The sequence below is a fragment of the Aotus nancymaae genome, unplaced genomic scaffold (genome assembly GCF_030222135.1).
Source record: "Aotus nancymaae isolate 86718 unplaced genomic scaffold, 86718_ANA_hifiasm-v0.15.2.pri h1tg000011l, whole genome shotgun sequence".
Classification (NCBI taxonomy): domain Eukaryota; kingdom Metazoa; phylum Chordata; class Mammalia; order Primates; family Aotidae; genus Aotus; species Aotus nancymaae.
The window spans coordinates 57,631,651-57,645,176 of record NW_026988422.1 but is presented as its reverse complement, the minus strand read 5'-3'; the positions used below and the strand labels follow the sequence as shown (position 1 = coordinate 57,645,176).

General features: G+C 42.7%; 1 protein-coding gene across 6 annotated transcripts in view; it reads left to right on the top strand.

Annotated features, from left to right (window-relative positions):
• Positions 1–13,526, top strand: part of ENTPD5 (ectonucleoside triphosphate diphosphohydrolase 5 (inactive)) — a 50,982-nt gene that overhangs the window by 8,796 nt on the left and 28,660 nt on the right. Inside the window, exon 1 of one of the 6 annotated variants that reach the window (XM_064375030.1) lies at positions 1,403–1,444. The exons of 2 other annotated variants lie outside the window; for them this stretch is intronic. Coding sequence is in view for 1 of the 4 variants with exons in the window: in XM_012438075.3 (XP_012293498.2) it covers positions 13,109–13,200 (92 nt within the window). In the remaining 3 variants the exon portion in view is untranslated. 3 more of the 6 variants (XM_012438082.2, XM_012438075.3, XM_012438077.3) reach the window with 3 other exon arrangements.

The following is a 13,526-nucleotide window of genomic DNA, read 5'->3' as shown; positions in this document are numbered from 1 at the left end:
GATTGCGCCATTGTACTCCAGCCTGGGCAACAAGAGTGAAACTCCATCTCAAGAAAAGAGATATTTAAATTTGTTTCCACCTTTAGAAACAAGTAGTACAGCTGACTGAAGGATATGGTAAGAAAGGAAAAAAAAAAAAACAAGTTGTACAGCCCAGGCACGGTGGCTCGCACCTGTAATCTTAGCACTTTGGGAGACCGAGGCAGGTGGATCATGAGGTCAGGACTTGGAGACCAGCCTGATCAACCTGGTAAAACCCTGCCTCTACTAAAAATACAAAAATTAGCCAGGCATAGTGGCCTGCACCTGTAATCCCAGCTACTCAGGAGGCTGATGCACTCCAGCCTGGGTGGCAGAGCAAGACTCCATCTCCAAAAAAAAAAATAACAAAAAAAAAAACCAGAAACAATCAGTACATTGTGTGAGTACTAGTTTTTCTGACTTTAATTATTTTCCTTAAGTATTACGATTGTAATAGAAAATGGAAAGCTTGAGGTGATGGGGTATGATATTTTCAGAGAAGTTTAAAGTCAAGTCAACATTGTTGATTTTGTTTGTTTTGATTTTTTGTTGTTTGGGTTTTTTTTTGTTGTTGTTTGAGATGGAGTCTCACTCTGTCTCCCAGGCTGGAGTGGCACAATCTCGGCTCACTGCAACCTCCACCTCCTGGCTTCGAGCAATTCTCCGGCCTCAACCTCACAAGTAGCTGGGATTACAGGCGTGCACCACCACACCCAGCTAATTTTTGTATTTTTAGTAGAGATGAGATTTCACCATGTTGCCCAGACTGGTCTTGAACTCCTGACCTCAGGTGATCCACCTGCCTCCCAAAGTGCTGGGATTACAGCCGTAAGCCACCATGCCTGGCCAGTTGTTCATTTTTAATAGTTAATATCAGTCAATGTAGTGGCTCACACCTTTAATCCTAGCATGTTGAAAGGCCAAGGTGGAGGATTGCTTGAAGCCAGGAGTTCGAGAGCAATCTGACCAACGTAGTGAAACCCTGCCTCTATTTCTTTCTTTCTTTTTCTTTTTTTTGTGATGGAGTCTTGCTCTGTTGCCCAGGCTGGAGTACAATGGCACAATCTCGGCTCACTGCAATCGCCACCTGCCGGGTTCAAGCAATTCTCCCTCCTCAGCCTCCCAAATAACTGAGATTACAGGCACCTGACATTAATCCTGACTAATTTTTGTATTTTTGAAGAGATGGGGTTTCACCATCTTGGCCAGGCTGGTCTTGAACGCCTGACCTCAGATAATCCACCCACCTCGACCTCCCAAAGTGTTGGGATTACAGGCGTGAGCCACCAGTCCAGCTTATTTCTATATATGTTTTTTCTAAGAATAAACAAAAAGTTAATATTATTGGAATAACATGCAGTTTCTTTTTATTGCCTTTTAGGTTTTGGGGTACATGTGAAGAACATGCAGGATTGTTGCATAGGTACTACACGGCAATGTGGTTTGCTGCCTTCCTCCCCATCACCTATATCTGGCATTTCTCCCCATGTTATCCCTCCCCACCCCCCGCTGTCCTTCCCCTGATTCCCCCACCACAGACCTCAGTGTGTAATGCTCCCCTCCCTGTGTCCATGTGTTCTCATTGTTCAACACCCACCTATGAGTGAGAACATGCGGTGTTTGATTTTCTGTTCTTGTGTCAGTTTGCTGAGAATGATGGTTTCCAAGGGACACAAACTCATCGTTTTTTATGGCTGCATAGTATTCCTTGGTATATATGTGCCACATTTTCCCTCTCCAATCTATCATCGATGGGAATTTGGGTTGGTTCCAAGACTTTGCTATTGTAAACATTGCTGCAATGAACATTCATGTGCATGTGTCCTTATAATAGAATGATTTATAATCCTTTGGATGTATACCCAGTAATGGGATTGCTTGGTCAAATGGAATTTCTATTTCTAGGTCCTTGAGGAATCGCCACACTGTCTTCCACAATGGTTGAACTAATTTACACTCCCACCGTGTACAATTGTTCCTATTTCTCCACATCCTCTCCAGCATCTGTTGTCTCCAGATTTTTTAATGATCGCCATTCTAACTGGTGTGAAATCATATCTCAATGTAGTTTTGATTTGCATTTCTCTAATGACCAGTGATGATGAGCATTTTTTCGTATGTTTGTTGGCCTCATGTATGTCTTCTTTTGAGAAGTGTCTGTTCATATTCTTTGCCCACTTTTGAATGGACTTGTTTGTTTTTTTTCTTGTAAATCTGTTTCAGTTCTTTGTAGATTCTGGATATTAGCCCTTTGTCAGATGGGTAGATTGCAAAAAATTTTTCCCATTCTGTTGGTTGCCGATTCACTTTTTTTTTTTTTTTTTCCTTAAAGATGGGGTTTCATCATGATGCTCAGGCTGGTCTTGAACTCCTGACCTCAGGTGATCCACCCACCTCAGCCTCCCAAAGTGCTAGGATTACAGGCGTGAGCCACCGCGCCTGGCGGTTGCCGATTCACTCTAACGACTGTTTCTTTTGCCATGCAGAAGCTCTGGAGTTTGATTAGGTCCCATTTGTCTATTTTGGCTTTTGTTGCCAGTGCTTTTAGTGTTTTAGTCATGAAGTTCTTGCCTGTGCCTATGTCCTGAATGGTTTTGCCTAGATTTTCTTCTAGGGTTTTTATGGTGTTAAGTCTTATGTTTAAGTCTGTAATCCATCTGGAGTTAATTTTAGCGTAAGGTGTCAGGAAGGGGTCCAGTTTCTGCTTCCTGCACATGGCTAGCCAGTTTTCCCAACAGGGAATCCTTTCCCCATTGCTTGTTTCGTGAGGTTTGTCAAAGATCAGATGGCTGTAGATATGTGGCGTTGCATCCCAGGCCTGTGTTCTATTCCATTGGTCTATATCTCTGTTTTGGTACCAGTACCATGCTGTTTTGATTAGCCTTGTAGTATAGTTTGAAGTCAGGTAGTGTGATGCCTCCAGCTTTATTCTTCTTGCTTAGAATTGACTTGGCTATGTGGGCTCTCTTTTGGTTCCATATGAAGTTTAAGGTGTTTTTTTCCAGTTCTGTGAAGAAGGTCATTGGCAGCTTGATGGGGATAGCATTGAATCTATAAATTACTTTGGGCAGTATGGCCATTTTCATAAAATTGATTCTTTCTAACCATGAGCATGGAATGTTTGTCCATTGGTTTGTGTCCTCTCTTATTTCCTTGAGCAGTGGTTTGTAGTTCTCCTTGAAGAGGTCCTTTACATTTTTTGTTAGTTATATTCCTAGGTATTTTATTCTCTTTGTAGCAATTGTGAAAGGCAGTTCGTTCTTGATTTGGCTCTCTTTAAGTCTGTTATTGGCGTATAGGAATGCTTGTGATTTTTGCACATTGATTTTGTATCCTGAGACTTTGCTGAAGTTGCTTATCAGTTTCAGGAGATTTTGGGCTGAGACGATGGGGTCTTTAAATATACAATCATGTCACCTGCAAATAGAGATAATTTGACTTCCTCCTTTCTTAATTGAATACCCTTTATTTCTTTTTCTTGCCTGATTGCTCTGGCTAGAACTTCCAATACTATATTGAATAGGAGTTGTCAGAGAGGGCATCCTTGTCTAGTGCCAGATTTCAAAGGGAATGCTTCCAGTTTTTGCCCATTCAGTATGATATTGGCTGTGGGTTCGTCGTAAATAGCTTTTATTATTTTGAGATACATTCCATCAATACCTAGTTTATTGGGACTTTTTAGCGTAAAGAGCTGTTGAATTTTGTCAAAGGCCTTCTCTGCATCTATTGATATAATCATGTGGTTTTTGTCTTTGATTCTGTTTACATGGTGAATTACATTTATAGACTTGTTGAACCAGCCTTGCATCCCCGGGATGAAGCCTACTTGATGGTGATAGATAAGCTTTTTGATGTGCTATTGCAATCGGTTTGCCAGTATTTTATTGAGATTTTTGCATCTATGTTCATCATGGATATTGGCCTGAAGTTTTCTTTTCTTGTGGAGTCTTTGCCAGGTTTTGGTATCAGGATGATGTTGGTCTCAAAATGATTTGGGAAGGATTCCCTCTTTTTGGATTGTTTGGAATAATTTCACAAGGAGCGGTACGAGCTCCTTTTTGTATGTCTGGTTGAATTCGGCTGTGAACCCATCTGGACCTGGGCTTTTTTTGGTTGGCAGGCAATTTTTTTTTTTTTTTTTTTTTTTTGAGACGGAGTTTTTGCTCTTGTTACCCAGGCTGTAGTGCAATGGCGCGATCTCGGCTCACTGCAACCTCCGCATCCTAGGTTCAGGCAATTCTCCTGCCTCAGCCTCCTGAGTAGCTGGGACTACAGGCACGCACCACCATGCCCAGCTAATTTTTTGTATTTTTAGTAGAGATGGGGTTTCACCATGTTGACCAGGATGGTCTCGATCTCTTGACCTCGTGATCCACCCGCCTCTGCCTCCCAAAGTGCTGGGATTACAGGCGTGAGCCACTGCGCCCGGCAGTTGGTAGGCTATTAATTGCTGCCTCAACTTCAGCCCTTGTTATTGGTCTATTCAGGGTTTTGACTTCTTCCTGGTTTAGGCTTGGGAGGTTGCAAGTGTCCAGGAATTTATTCATTTCTTCCAGGTTTACTGGTTTATGTGCATAGAGTTGTTTGTAGTAATCGCTGATGGTGGTTTGTATTTTTGTGGAATCTGTGGTGATATCTGCTTTATCGTTTTTTATTGCATCTATTTGATTCTCTCTCCTTTCTTTTTTTATTTAATCTGGCTAGTGGTCTATTTTGTTGATCTTTTCAAAAAACCAGCTCCTGGATTTATTGATTTTTTTGAAGGGTTTTTGTGTCTCTATCTCCTTCAATTCTGCTCTGATCTTAGTTATTTCTTGTCTTCTGCTAGGTTTTGAGATTTTTATCTTGCTACTCTACGTCTTTCAATTTTGATGATAGGGTGTCGATTTTAGAGCTTTCCTTGCTTCTCATGTGGGCATTTATTGCTATATATTTTCCTCTAGACACTGCTTTAAATGTGTCCCTGAGATTCTGGTATGTTGTGTCTTCGTTCTCATTGGTTTGGAAGAACATCTTTATATCTGCCTTCATTTCATTGTTTATCCAGTCACCGTTCAAGAGTCAGTTGTTGAGTTTCCATGAAGCTGTGTGGTTTTGAGTTAGTTTCTGAATTCTGAGTTCTAACTTGATTGCACTGTTGTCTGAGAGACTGTTTGTTATGCTTTCCGTTCTTTTGCATTTGCCGAGGAGTGATTTACTTCCAGTTATGTGGTTAGTTTTATAGTAGGTGTGATGTGGTGCTTTGAAGAATGTATATTCTGTGGATCTGGGGTGGAGAGTTCTGTAAATGTCTGTTAGGTTTGCTTGGTCCAGGTCTGAGTTCAAGTCCTGGATATCCTTGTTAATTTTCTGTCTCGTTGATCTGTCTAATATTGACAGTGGAGTGTTAAAGTCTCCCACTATTATTTTGTGGGAGTCTAAGTCTCTTTGTAGGTCATTAAGAACTTGCTTTGTGTATCTGGGTGCTCCTGTATTGGGTGCGTATGTATTTAGGATCGTTAGCTCTTCTTGTTGCATTGATCCTTTCACCATTATGTAATACCCTTCTTTGTCTCTTTGATCTTTGTTGGTTTAAAGTCTGTTTTATCAGAGACTAGGATTGCAACTCCTGCTTATTTTTTGCTCTCCAGTTGCTTGGTAAATCCTCCTCCATCCATTTATTTTGAGCCTATGTGTATCCTTGCATGTGAGATGGGTTTCCTGGATGCAGCACACTGATGGGTTTTGACTTTTTTTTTTTTTTTTTTGAGACGGAGTTTCGCTCTTGTTACCCAGGCTGGAGTGCAATGGCGCGATCTCGGCTCACCGCAACCTCTGCCTCCTGGGTTCAGGCAATTCTCCTGCCTCAGCCTCCTGAGTAGCTGGGATTACAGGCACGAGCCACCATGCCCAGCTAACTTTTTGTATTTTTAGTAGAGACAGGGTTTCACCATGTTGACCAGGATGGTCTCGATCTCTTGACCTCGTGATCCACCCGCATCGGCCTCCCAAAGTGCTGAGATTACAGGCGTGAGCCACCACGCCCGGCGGGTTTTGACTTTTTATCCAATTTTCCAGTCTATGTCTTTTGATTGGGGCATTTAGCCCATTTACATTGAAGGTTAATATTGTTATGTGTTAATTTGATCCTGCCATTTTGATGCTAGCTGGTTGGTTTGCCTGTTATTTGATGCAGTTTCTTCATTGTGTCAATGCTCTTTACCATTTGGTATGTTTTTGGAGTGGCTGGTTATTCCTTTCTGTGTTTAGTGCTTCTTTCAGGAGCTCTTGTAAAGCAGGCCTGGTGGTGATGAAATCTCTGAGTAATTGCTTGTTCATAAAGGATTTTATTTCTCCTTTGCTTATGAAACTTAGTTTGGCTGGATATGAAATTCTAGGTTGAAAGTTGTTTTCTTTGAGGATGTTGAATATGGGTCCCCACTCTCTTCTGGCATGTAGGGTTTCTGCTGAGAGATCAGCTGTGAGTCTGATGGGCTTCCCTTTGTGGGTAACCCGACCTTTGTGTCTTGCTGCCTTTAGCATTTCCTCCTTTATTTCAACCCTGATGAATCTGACGATTATGTGCCTTCGGGTTGCTCTTCTTGAGGAATATCTTTGTGGTGTTCTCTGTATTTCCTGGACTTAAATATTGGTCTGCCTTGCTAGGTTGGGGAAGTTCTCCTGGATAATATCCTGAAGAGTGTTTTCCAGCTTGGATTCATTCTCTCCATCACATTCAGGTACACCTATCAAGTGTAGATTAGGTCTTTTCACATAATCCCATATTTCTTGGAGGCTTTGCTCATTCCTTTTTACTCTTTTTTCTCTAATCTTGCCTTCTCATTTCATGTCATTGAGTTGATCTTCAGCCTCTGATATCCTTTCTTCTGCTTGATCAATTCGGCTATTGAAACTTGTATATGCTTCATGAAGTTCTTGTGTTGTGTTTTTCAGCTCCATCAATTCATTTATATTCCTCTGTAAGCTGTTTATTGTCATTAGCATTTCATCAAATCTTTTTTCAAGGATCTTAGTTTCTTTGCATTGGGTTAGAACATGTTCTTTTAGCTCAGAGAATTTTCTTATTACCCACCTTGTAAAGCCTGTTTCTGTCAATTCATCAGACTCATTCTCCATCCAGCCTTGTTCCCTTGCTGGTGAGGAGTTGTGATCCCTTGGAGGAGGAGAAGCATTCTGGTTTTGGGTGTTTTCATCCTTTTTGTGCTGGTTTCTTCCCATCTTTGTGGATTTATCTACCTGTGGTCTTTGTAGTTGGTAACTTTCAGATGGGGTCTCTGATTGAACGTCCCTCCACGCTCTCACTGGGTGCTGCAATCCAGAACTGCTCCTGCTCGGCCATCTGGATCGCTCCCCTCTTTGTTCTTCGGTTTCCTGAGAGGGGGAGGCTCACCACATCATGCAGGGACATGCGGGTAAACACCAGGAGGCACAAAGGAGTGAGTGGAAGCCATAATCTTTACCAGCATATCTTCTCTGTGACCAGACTCAGCACTCACCAGGTCCTCTGCTAGTTCAGGCCCCACAGCCAGGAGCTCTGGCAGCCAACCACAGCCTTTAACTGCCCACATGAGAGAGCTTAACATGCAGTTTCTAAAATAAGTATGTAAGATGTGTTTATAGAAATATATATATGGTATACTGGAAAAAAGTCCTACAAAATATTACACAAATGCCAGTTACAGCTTACAGTAGCCAGCCTCCAAAATGCTCCCCAATGATGCTTACCTCCTAATATTCATGCCTTTGTTTAGTCCCCTTGTACATGTCGTCTGGGTTGGTCTTTGTGAGCATTAGAATATAGGGATATGATAGTGTATGACTTCCAAGACTAACTCATAAAAGACATTACTGCTTCTGCCCTGCTCTTCTTGGATTGACTTCTCTGGAGGAAGCCAGCCACTGTGTTATAAAGACATTCAAGCAGTCCTATGGAGGATCTACATGGGGAGCTACTGAGGCTTCCTGCCCACATCTGACATCAACTTGCCAACCATTGAGTGAGCTGTCTTGGAGGTGGGTCTTCCAGGCCTAGTCAAGCCTTCAGATGACTGCAGCCCCAGCCTACATCTTGACTACAATCTCATGAGAGCCTCAGAGTCAAAACTGTCTGATTAAACCACTCTCAAATTCCCAAACCACAGAAATGGTGAGATAGGACAGGGACGGTGGCTTACACGTGTAATCCCAGCACTTTGGGAGGCTGAGGCGGGTGGATCACCTGAGGTCAGGAGTTCCAGACCAGCCTGGCCAACATGGCAAAACCCCATCTCTACTAGAAATACAAAAATTTCCAGGGTATGGTGGTGGGTGCCTGTAACTCCAGCTACTCGGGAGGCTGAGGCAGGAGAATGACTTCAGCGGGGTGAGGATAAAAACAGGAAGATCTGTTAGGACAATATTAGTAAATCACATGAAAGGTGATAGTAGCTTGGGCAAAGGTGGTAGCAATGGAAGTGGTCAGAAATGATCGGATTCTGGAAATGTATTCAACAGCAAGAAACTAAGAACTTCAAAAGCTCTCGATTAGCTGGGCACAGCAGCGCGACCCTGTTATCCCAGCTACTCAGGAGGCTGAGGCTGGAGGATTGCGTAAGGCTTGGAGTTCGAGACAAGCCTGGGTAACAGTGAGACTCTGTCTCTACATAAATAAATAAGCTCTTGATTGAATGTAGGAAGATCAGGCTACTGTAAGACTTTCACATCCTGATGGAAGTCTCACTTTCCAGCCTCATCTCAGATCATTCTCTGCTCTATACTCTCCTCCCACTCATATCTGTCTTTTCCAAGAGCCATACTAGATAATCCTTCTTGGGCGGCCTGGTAGTTAAGACTGTGGCTTTGGAATTAAACCATCTGGGTTTGATTTCTGGCTCTTTTCACTTAAAAGACCTTAAGATACTTAGTTTCTCTAAGCTCAGTTTTCTTACTTATAAATTGGGAATCTTAATAATAACACGTAACTCACAGAGTGGTAATGTGAAATTAAATGAGTTAACGTACGTGGAATACTTAACATTGTCCTTGGCATCTGCTAAGATCTTCATAAATATTGGTTACTATTTTTTTTAAATGTCAGATTATGTTCCTTTGACCACAGTCTTTATCCTCTGCATTAAGTGCTAACCCACTTCTATACCCTCCTACTTTTTGTTTCTCAAATTCATATAAAAAATTCTTGAGGACATTGGCTTTTAATTATTATTTGAGACAGGGTCTCACTCCGTCGCCTAGGCTGGAGTGCAGTGGTGCAGTGCAATCATAGTTCACCTCAGCCTCCACTTCCCAGGGTCAAATGATCCTCATACCTTAGCCTTCCAAATAGCTGAGACTACAGGTGAATACTACCACGCCAGGCTAATTTATTTTTTATTTTTTTTGAGATGGAGTCTCACTTTGTTGGCAGGCTGGAGTGCAGTGGTGCAGTATCAGCTCACTGCAACCTCTGCCTCATGGGTTCAAGCGATTCTCTTGCCTCAGCCTTCTGAGTAGCTGGGACTACAGGTGTGTGCAACCACGCCCAGCTAATTTTTGTATTTTTAGTAGAGAGGGGGTTTCACAAGTTGGCCAGGATGGTCTTGATCTGTTGACCTCATGATCTGCCCACCTCAGCCTCCCAAAGTGCTGGGATTACAGGCCTGAGCCGCTGCCCCTCCATTTCATATATATATGTTTTTATATATTTATAAATATATTCATAAATAATCATAAATATATATTCATATATAAATTATATATTCATAAATCATAAAATATATATGTTCATATGTATATATTTTTTTTGAGACGGGGTTCACTCTTACCCAGGCTGGAGTGCAGTGGTGCAATCTTGGCTCATGGCGACCTCTGCCTCCCTGGGGACTCAAGCAATTTTCCCACCTCGGCCTCCCAAATAGCTGGGACTACAGGTGCATTCCACCATGCCTGACTAATTTTTGTATTTTTAGTAGAAACAGGGTTTCATCATGTTGCCTAGTCTGGTCTCAAACTCCTAAGCTCAAGCGATCTACCTGCCTTGACCTCCCAAAGTGCTGGGATTATAGGTGTCAGCCACCATGCATGGCCCACCTTTTTTTTTTTGAGGCAGAGTTTCACTCTGTCACCCAGGCTGGAGTGCAGTGGCACGATCTCGGCTCACCGCAACCTCTGCCTCCCAGGTTAAAGCAATTCTTGTGCCTTGGTCTCCTGAGTAGCTGGGATTACAGGTGCACACCACCACACTTGGCTAATTTTTGTATTTTTAGTAGATATGGGATTTCACCATGTTGGCCAGGGTGGTCTCAAACTTCTAACTTCAGGTGATCCACCCACCTCTGCCTCACAAAGTGCTCAGATTACTGGCAGGAGCTACTGCACCTGGCCCCTTTAACAATTTTATGCTTAGTTTAAAAAGTTATGGTTAATTGTATATATGTCTGCCACCTCTGCCAGATTCAGCATCTTAAATAAAAAGGTCCGTTTTCCTCATTAATTTTCTGGCACCTAGCACTTAGTAGGCATCAGTAAACATTTGTGGAAATAAGCAGTTGAGTAGTCCTGACAAGGCTCCTGACTGCAGTCCTTACATGTAATTACCAGATTCCTATTTGGATACTCTGTTGCTCAGTATCTTCAGTGTTTCCTATCACCTGCAGAGTAAAGTCCAAACTCCTTAGCTGAGTATTCAGTATACTCTACTATGTGACCTCAGTCTGCCTTTCCAACTTTATTTTCTAGTATAGTCAAACTGATCCATTCACTATTCCCCAGGGGCCCCCGTCCCTTTTCCACATCTGTGTCTTGATTCATGGTTTTATTCCTGAAAAGCATTCCTTTCCTGTTGTAGTTCATTTCCCTCCTCAGGCGCCTCCTGTGATGCCATCTTTTTCACAGAGCCTTCTCTGTCATCCCAGCTTTGAAGTTTCAGAGCATAGTAACTGTGCTGCTTGACACACTTTCACTTTGTGGAGGTAATTTATGGACATGTATTTTTTTTTTCCAACTTAGTATAGTTTCTAAGTGTTTCTAAGATGATTTATCTTTGCATGCTGTACTTGTAAGCAGCAGTAAGCAACTGCTAATTTCTGGAATGGCCAAATGAATGAATTAATATGTGAATAAATAGGCTTCACATGCCCTATCCTTGTGCTGGTTTGGAGGGAAATTGGGAGTTGGACATGTGATATATAGGCCGTGGTGGGACACTGGGAAAGTGGGTGCTCCTTGCCCTATTCTGCCTGTGTATTCCATTAGCCTAATTGTACCAAGTTCATTTGGGATTAAGTTACTGGTGTCCAGCATGTTCCAGGCCTAATATTAATACTTAGCTTTGGGAATACAAAAGGTATCATGCACCCCACCTTAGACATCCTTCAGATAGCAAGGTGTGTCAGGGCTGTGGCCCTTTGTATTGAGGGAGTAGGTCTTAATTTATATCCTCAAATGAGGCATTGCTCACTCTGCTGCAGCCTGTCCTGAACTTAGTTTATTAGACCTACCTTGGTTTGGCTTGGCTTGAGTCAGCTTACTTATGCACTGGGTGGTTTGACTATATTGGTTCCATAGTTCAGCTTACTGTTTAAAAATTTCATTCTAGTTACATTTTAAACTTGCCTTATGTTTAATTTTTAACTTGTTAAGGCTAGCTTAGTTGTGGAGCTCAGATGAATTGTCAGGGGGAGCTTTTACATTTCACTCTTTTTTTTTTTTTTTTTTTGAGACGGAGTTTCACTCTTGTTACCCATGCTGGAGTGCAATGGCGCTGTCTTGGCTCACCGCAACCTCCACCTCCTGGGTTCAAGCAATTCTCCTGCCTCAGCCTCCCGAGTAGCTGGGACTACAGGCATGCGCCACTGTGCCCAGCTAATTTTTGTATTTTTAGTAGAGGCGGGGTTTCACCATGTTGGCCAGGCTGGTCTTGAACTTCTGACCTCAGGTGATCTCCCTGCCTCGGCCTCCCAAGTGTTGGGATTACAGGTGTAAACCACCATGCCTGGCCTACATTTCACTCTTTTTAGACCTTTTGGTGGACCTTTCTAATCACCTATCGCATTCCATTATTTTCCACTGTTGTGAAATACTGTGTCATTTTATCCAAGTCAATCAATAATGATGTTTGCTTAGGGAGGGAATGGAAAGACATAACTAACAATCACATGTTACCATGGGAAAGGAAAAGAAGTCCACTCCTTTTGAAATCTGATTGTCTGCTTCCAGAGCCATCTTTCTTCACACTGGCCCTCTTTATTCTGGTACACCTCCAAGTATTTCAGCTATACCAAGCTCTTAATACTTGAAGTTCTCAGAATTCTCCTTGTGTCATTTTCCCAGGATAATTCCTGCCTCTCATCCCTCAAGAAGCCTCCCAGTCCCTTCCCACCTCTACCTTTCCCCTTCCAACCTGAATTTCTTGTTCCTTGTATGTGCTCCTATAGCACTTTGTGTGTATTTCTGTCAGAGAACTTAACACAGTAGGTTTACTTGCCTGGGTTGTTTGTTGCTGTTGTTGTTGTTGTTGTTGTTGTCGTCGTCGTCATTTTTGAGACAGGGTCTTGCTCTGTAATCCAGCCTGGAGTGTAGTAATGCAATCATGGTTCATGCAGCCTTGACCTCCTAGGCTCAAGCAATTCTCCCACCTCAGCCTTCTGAGTAGCTGGGACTACAGTTGGCATGCCACCATGCCCGGCTAATTTTTTAAATTTTTGTAGAGAAAAGATTTCACTGTGTTGCCCAGGCTGGTCTTGAAAGCCTGGCCTCAAGTGATCCTCCTGCTTCAGCCTCCCAAAGTGCTGAGATTACAGACATGAGCCACCATGCCTAGCCATGTTTTCTCCAGTAAGATGACATTTCTTCTGCATCTGAGCCTATATCTGATTCCTCTGTGTATATCAAGAACCTAGCACAAGTGGCTGGTATATATTAGATACTCAGTAAGTGCTTATTAATTAGACAGTTCAATGCCCAGGTCCCAGGTTTCTAAAGTGTGGGACTTTAAGAAAAAGAGACCAAGTTATATTCCAACCAGGTTTCTAACTTGTGTGTCAGGGATGGAAGGTATTGAGAAGTGCTATTAACTTTTCTATTTGGCTAAGAAAAACATAGAAATGAGTTCATGAGCAACTTCCGCCCTATAAGCAATAGTCCTACTAGTTGGCAGTTAACTGTCATAAAAGTAGATGAACCACTTCTCTACCCAGAGAAAAGGTGAGTAAGGGAGGAGGGAAGGATAGAGAAGGGAGTGAGTTAGCAAAATGCCACAGTGTTAGTTGCAAACTGGCACAAAGGTGAATGTGATTCATGAGGCTCGCTTGATTAAGAAGAGCTGAAACAGGAGCAAAGAGCAAAAGGCAGCCGGCAGCGAAAGCAAGGACTCAGGGAACAGGCAGACACAAGCAGGTGAGCACATGAATGGGGCCCAGGCCCTCTGGGATTGTGGTCTCAGGCTTCCAGTGACATGGAAGAAGAGAAGCCAGAGTGTGACGCTCTGGGAAGGCTGAGTGGGGAGGATTCATGTTTACTCCATGTATAAA